At 38.3% G+C, this 6,799-nt stretch overlaps 1 protein-coding gene across 1 annotated transcript in view; it reads left to right on the top strand.

The window, feature by feature from the left end:
- Positions 1-6,799, top strand: part of LOC118740044 — a 69,364-nt gene that overhangs the window by 40,929 nt on the left and 21,636 nt on the right. Inside the window, exon 4 of the mRNA XM_036471541.1 lies at positions 6,547-6,755. Coding sequence (XP_036327434.1) covers positions 6,547-6,755 — 209 coding nt within the window. The remainder of the gene's footprint in view (positions 1-6,546; positions 6,756-6,799) is intronic.

Consider the following 6,799-nt stretch of genomic DNA (forward strand, 5'->3'; position numbering starts at 1 on the left):
GGCTGTCTGTTGTGATTGCAGCTTTTCGACGTTAAGCTTTCCTTGCATATTTGGGCGCACATTTTTTGCTGCACAGAGGCGGGTGCGTATCTTGGCTGCAACAAGATAGTGGTCCGAGTCGATGTTTGGGCCTCGGACTGTGCGTACGTCTAAAACACTGGAAGCGTGCCTTCCGCCTATCACAATATGATCGATTTGGTTTCTCGTTTTTCGATCCGGACACAGGCACGTAGCTTGATGGATCTTTTTTTGCTTGAACCTAGTACTGCATACTACCATGTTTCGGGCCCCGGCGAAGTCGATCAGCCTCAATCCGTTGTCGGACGTTTCGTCGTGGAGGCTGAATTTTCCGACGGTGGTTCCAAAAATCCCTTCCTTGTCCACCCTGGCATTGAAGTTGCCAAGCACGATTTTGATATCGGGGGCAGCGTTCGTACGTGCGCTCCAAGCGCTCATAGAAGAGATCTTTGGATGCCTCATTCTTCTCTTCCGTCGGGGCATGGGCGCAGATGAGCGAGATGTTGAAGAATCTCGCTTTGATGTGGATTATGGCTAGACGCTCGTCCACCGGGGTGAACGACAGTACTCGGCGACAGAGTCCCTCTCACACCACAAATCCAACTCCGAATTTCTCATCCGAGGCTTTGCCTTGCTTCATCACTGGAAGTGGTTTTTACGGGTCCCAAACCCAGCGCACAACCCATTGCTGGGACGGGGGTGGTTTCGCAATCAAATACACGTTTATATAGCGAGCCGCTTGCTCCAAGCAGACACCCGCTTGCAGCCGCACTCCCTTTCTGCCGTGACCCAAGGCTCCACTCGGATTGGTTACCGCATCTCGCACATGGGTTGCTCACGTTGCCCAGAGTGCGCGAACGAGGACGCAAGAGTCGGGATTGAGTACAGCCATGCAACTGTAACTGCATATCCAGCGCAACGACTATACCCCATTGCACTCCAAATGGTAATGGTAAATTGTAACAACAAATTGCAAAATCTTTAAATTTCGGACACAAATATAATTTATGATTTTCCTGACACACTATGCATATTACTTTATTTTCGTCAACACGGGTTTCGAAGTTCTTTGTTGGTGGAGTGCTGATTCATTGGCATTTAATGTTTCGTAGTACCCATGTCTTTAGCAACAAAAATATATGTAAATGGCAATCTGTTTTAACCAGGCAGAGAATTCCCGCAGACTAGGGTACGGTTGGTGCATAGTAAAAGTGTAGCGCGTCCACTCTTCTCTTTTGTTAAAGGGCAACTTGCTCACCAATTCATCCATTAGTGTTGGATTTGCCACAAAAGGATGTGCACCGGCGCTTTCGAGGAATGCCGTCAATCAGATACCATTGTAAATAAATTAATAATTTCATTTGATTTTCCAGCGGATATAGCTGGAAATGCTCGGGCTTTAGCTATCTGACTACGTATAAGAAGTTCTGGGGGTCCATAAATGAATTCAAGAGAATTTAAGTCTGAATTAAGACTCGCTGGGTGCATTAACAACGATTGTACGCGTTGGCGAGCAGTGCCTTTTAGAGCCTTTTGCAAGCGCAACAAGATTTCTAGATTTGTATAGCCATACGTGGCGATCGTTTCGCGATAGGCCACAGAGAACATACATAGGTCATTCTTCCGGAGAGCCGTAAAACTCCGTCTAATCTATCAATTTTGGCACAAGGAACTGGGTGTTTTGGGGGGCATTGGGTAGCGTGTTACCCAAAGAAAATATTGTACTTTGATCATTGTAATTCGGTTCATGTTGTCGAGGTTGTGGTATGTTGTATATTTGGTTTGAGGTTGGAATCGACGCTCGGCAGCCGAAGTGGCTGCTGAAGTCGACATATTCAAATGTTCGGTATGCTTTGGCAGAGGCAACTAGGTTTGTAGATAGTGATAGAACTTTTTAGAAAAGTATCGATACTAGTACTCATATAATAATAATAATAATAGATTGGCGCTTACACATATGTTAGTTTTTGGCCGAGCTTCTCCTCCGACTTGTGGCGTGCGCCTTGATGTTGTCACACAAAGCGGAGGGACCTACAGTTTTACGCCGACTCCGAATGGCGATTGTATTTTTATTAGAAGCTGTTTTTCATGGCAGAAATACACTCGGAGGTTTGCTATTGCCTGCCGAGGGTCGACCGCTGTTAAGAAAAAACGTTGTTTCTAAACTTTTTGCGATGTTGCTTTGACCAGGACTTGAACCCAGGTGCTGCGGAGTGGAAGCGCGCACTGCTTACCACTACACCACAGCGGCCGACTCATATAGAATACTCTAAAAAAGTATCGATGCCTTTACTCATATTTGCAAAAAAGTATCAATAATACTCATACTTCCAAGTATTCTCAAAGCAAACGCAAAAACTGAACAAAAATCAGATTGCCTTGCCTTTTTCACCTCTTTCTATTTGTAAATTTAATAGTCATTGCTCTTAATAGTTTTAATCTGATCTAAAGGGGTTTTTGGAACAAACTTCCGATAAATTAGTTTTACATGCGTAAATTAAATGTTTATAGCAAAAAGCTTATTTCCAAGTTTTTAAAAGCAAATATTTTATAACTGTTTGACGCGTACATGTATTTATAGATAACTTTACTTTGAAAATGAAATGCAAATGTAGAAGACGAGAAGCAAATGTGGTGAAGCCCGTTCTCTATTGGAAAGATAAGCTCTCTTTTATAAAAGTGTTCTTCAGGAATGGGCTGGATTTCACAACGAAGGTAGAATACATGGGTTAACGACGGCTGCCTTATACTGGAGAGTTGTCAAGTTGTCGAGTCGAAAGGCCATCCTCTTCCCTCGTTAATTATCAAAGGGGAGGCAAGATATTCGTTTTGCAATTAGTTAAACATTTTTACCCGAAGCCAATGTTGAAATGACCGCTAAATTTTCTTCTAGGTTGTGTAAAAATTGCATAACTGTGTCAATTACCAGTAACTCGCTAGAATAAAATATGTATTAATTATTACTATGGGAGTATACATATCGTCACCCGTATGCCATAAACATGAATGTGTAAAAATAAAAATTTTGATGGTGAAAGTAAGAATCCGGCTGCTGGTCGACACAGTTGGCTTTTTGATTCCGTAAAAACTTCATGAGCAAGAAACGCTATGTTTTCAGATCTAAATATTTTAGCATTCTTTCCAAATTTCTTTCCATAATTATCGATTTTTCTTTTAAGAGTTTCATGGAACTTTCGCAAATATTTGCAGCAACAAATTTTTTTCAACATGGTTGGCGACCGAAAGAAGCTTTTCTTTTTTCGAACACCCAATAAGGCAAACTTCAAACAACTCGCCTTTTGTAATAGCATGATAGCCCAGAAAAAACCCGTTTTTGTTGAAAACGGCTGAAAACGGCGGGCTAAGTAAAATAAAATAATAAATTGGGGCATAGGTTCTCACTTATAGTTTTGTTTTCCATTTAACATTTTCTTTTAATTATTCGAACTTTAAAAATAAAAATGCACTTGAAACTTACAAAATAAACCGGTTGCGCAAACAACGTGTCAATAACGTTTTGAAAGTGTAGCTTTGGTTTATTGCTGTCTCACGGTGTTTTTTATTTTACAAAAACAAACTGAAGTTTGTGTCATTTTGGTCTATTTCCTATAGAATGGCAACAAAAAATAATGTAAAACTGCCCTTAAGAAATTGGACTTTCGCACAGCCAAATGAATCATTTGACCTAATGTGCAATGCTTTGAACGATATGAAACAGAAACAGATACGAAAGCGAATAAATGGAACAATTTTCATTCTCTTACGAATTTGAAGTCAATTTTTTTATTCAAAATGGCGGTCGGACAAAAGATAATTTCGCAAATTTTTTCCTCAACAGCTTACAGATCTTAAAGCCTTCTTCAATGATCCTAGATGTACTAGCCCTGAAACAGTATCCTTATAGTGACATCACAAATTTGTAGGATAATTTTCTCGAGATCTTTACCCCGTAAAATTTGTTAAAAAAAGTTGTTAAATTTTAGTATAATAAAGTGCAATTTTTAGTCGCTAAGGCTTACAATTATTGCTTAGAAGTTTTGGTTTTGTTGACGGTGTTACGCATTTTTTTCGTACAAAGTATGTTCGACCTTTTTTTTTAAAGAGGAGAAAATGAGCAGCACTTTCCACTCGCACTTTATTATACTCAATTTTAATGAGTTACAAAACTGCAAACCAAATATTTTTTCTAAAGATTCTATTTAAAAAGTTTGAAATTTTGGTGAAACATTGCAGAATTAATTTTTAGTTTTTTGCACAAAGTTTGAAGTTTGGTATTATATGGTTTTTGTTAGGAAAGGTGCTTTACTTTCATAAAATAAACAATAAACATTAAATAAACTAAGGAAAAATAGCCAACACTTACTAAAATGTCGAGTCCTAATTTCTATTTTGGTCACTGTATGTATTCCTCGATTCGAATCACCGTCATTCAGATTAGAAAATAATAATTGTTTATGAAACAATTACGATCATATACAAACATCACTTAAAACTCGTTCATAGGCATGCCATTTTAATGAGTGGTTAAGGCGTCGAAACACCGAATATGGGGCAAATACAGGACATTAGAAGAAATACAGAACATTTGGCGTCCCGTATAAAATAAATAAATTACCAGAACAATGGGTCAAAACAGAGGACTGTCACGTATAATACCGGACGGATGGTTACCGTAAATATGGCGATCAATTTATAAAAAAGTACTGAAATTAAAACCTTAATACTGAACGTTTTAAGCATTTCCATGGGTTGAAAGTCGTTAAAAGTGGGTTTCTGGGTTTTCTGTGTACGATTCTGATCTCAGCAGATTTTCAAAATTCAAAATGCTGGATCCGAGTTTCAAACAAATCCAATCATTTTTTAAAGTTGATCGCCATATTGGATCCGCCATTTTGAATTTTAAAAATCTGACATCAGATGCGTAATCGGCAACCCCAGAAAACCACTGCTAACGAGTTTCAACCCATAACAATGCCTAAAACGTTCAGTAGCTGTCATACCTAAACAAAACCGTTGGGCGGAGCGTTTTCGACTCCTAGCGTTAACGCCGAAGTACTATACCTAAACAAAAGCGCCAACGCTACGTCAAATGCAGAAATAACACCAACAACAAGCATGGGTTTGTTTGTGTGATATACGAAAATGCCAGTTTCGCCGTTTTCTGCAGCCAACTTCACTTCCTAACGCCCTGTCAAAATCGGATTTTCCAACCGCTGAGCGTTGATGCCGCGTTATTTCGGTATGTTTCATACAAATTGTATGAGCATGAGAATTTTTTGACAGCCTGACAACGCTGACGCTTTTGTTTAGGTATGGCAGTAACAGCGTAATAATTAGCGTTAGTAATTCTTTATGAAATTGATCGCCATTTCGAATTTAAAAAAATTTACTTCAGATTCGTAATAAGCGACTCCAAAAACTCTCGAGTGCTGAGTTTCGAACGAATCCAATAATTTATATTTTTTTTTAATTGATCGCCATATTGGTATCGCCATATTGAACTTGGAAAAACTGACAATGCTTAAAACGATCAGTATCAACGTTTAAATTTTAGCAGTCTCTTTTCGAAAGCATATTTACGGGCACATGACCCATTCTAACTGTCCAAGACAGGTGCGTAATTAAGGGAATGTTCCCCAATAAAACCAGAGTGATTAAATGTAAAAACAGCATTTTTAGCGGCATTTTAACATGTCAAGAAAAATAAAAAGTTGAGATCATCAGCGTTTTTATAAAAACCCTACCAGCGCGACCTTTAAAAAACTTTTTTTTTCAAAATAAAAAAACACGTTTCTCTTTTTTTATCACAAAGAACAATATTTTGATGTAGCGTTTATGAGTTTCCAAAAAGAGTTTTTTTTGAACGACTCTAGTATACACATATTAGTTTCATGAGTTTTAGATAAAGTATAGCTGGCTTCCAAAACGTATCAATACAATGCTTGAAAACTGTTATACTGCGGTATTCAAACTGTTTGTATATGCAGAGTTGCGACACATTGCAACCATATACATTGTATATTTTAAATACTCAATAGGGATATTCTCTGAGTCTTGCAAAGCCCTTGCATGGTGCACAGATTGCACGGTAAAAACCGGTTTTCGTATGGGACAGCTTTGCAAACCGTGCAATCCGTGCACCGTGCAAGGGCTTTGCAAGACTCAGAGGATACCCCTAATATACCAATGAACAATTTTTATGAATTTTCCATTTTTAAAACACCAATGGTAACCAATATCAAACGAAGCATCAACTTTGTTTCTAATGCGCTGATTGCGCTAGCGATGCGTTTCGATAAATTTTCGGATGCGTTTTGGAAAAGTATACATCGTCAACATTTTGTAGTTCGGCGTTATTGAACGTTATACTTTGTACGTATGCATAGCAATTGACGTTTTGGAAGGCAGCCTATCTATATTTATCAACACAAGCTATTAATTTAAAAAAGTATTAAGCCATTTACACACCTACACCCATTTACGTACTATACTCACTATATTTTTTAATTGGAAGTTTTTTTTTTGAAGACGGACATATTTTCCGTAAATGCGGCGAATTCACAGCTGAACAATTCCGTTCCTATCGCATTGTTACAATACGCACAATAGAATCAATTATGAATCGTCCATTATCTGCCACCGAACAAGAAGTAATACTATTTCCACGAATTTGTTGCAATACATCTTGCAGGGAGTATGATTTTAAGAAACTTGTGGACTGCGAACACTGCGGCCAGGTATTTATAATTTACATAACTAAGAACTTAGTGGCTTAAAAAAA

The sequence above is a fragment of the Rhagoletis pomonella genome, unplaced genomic scaffold (assembly GCF_013731165.1).
Source record: "Rhagoletis pomonella isolate Grant_MI unplaced genomic scaffold, Rhpom_1.0 Rhpom_scaffold_00005, whole genome shotgun sequence".
Lineage (NCBI taxonomy): Eukaryota > Metazoa > Arthropoda > Insecta > Diptera > Tephritidae > Rhagoletis > Rhagoletis pomonella.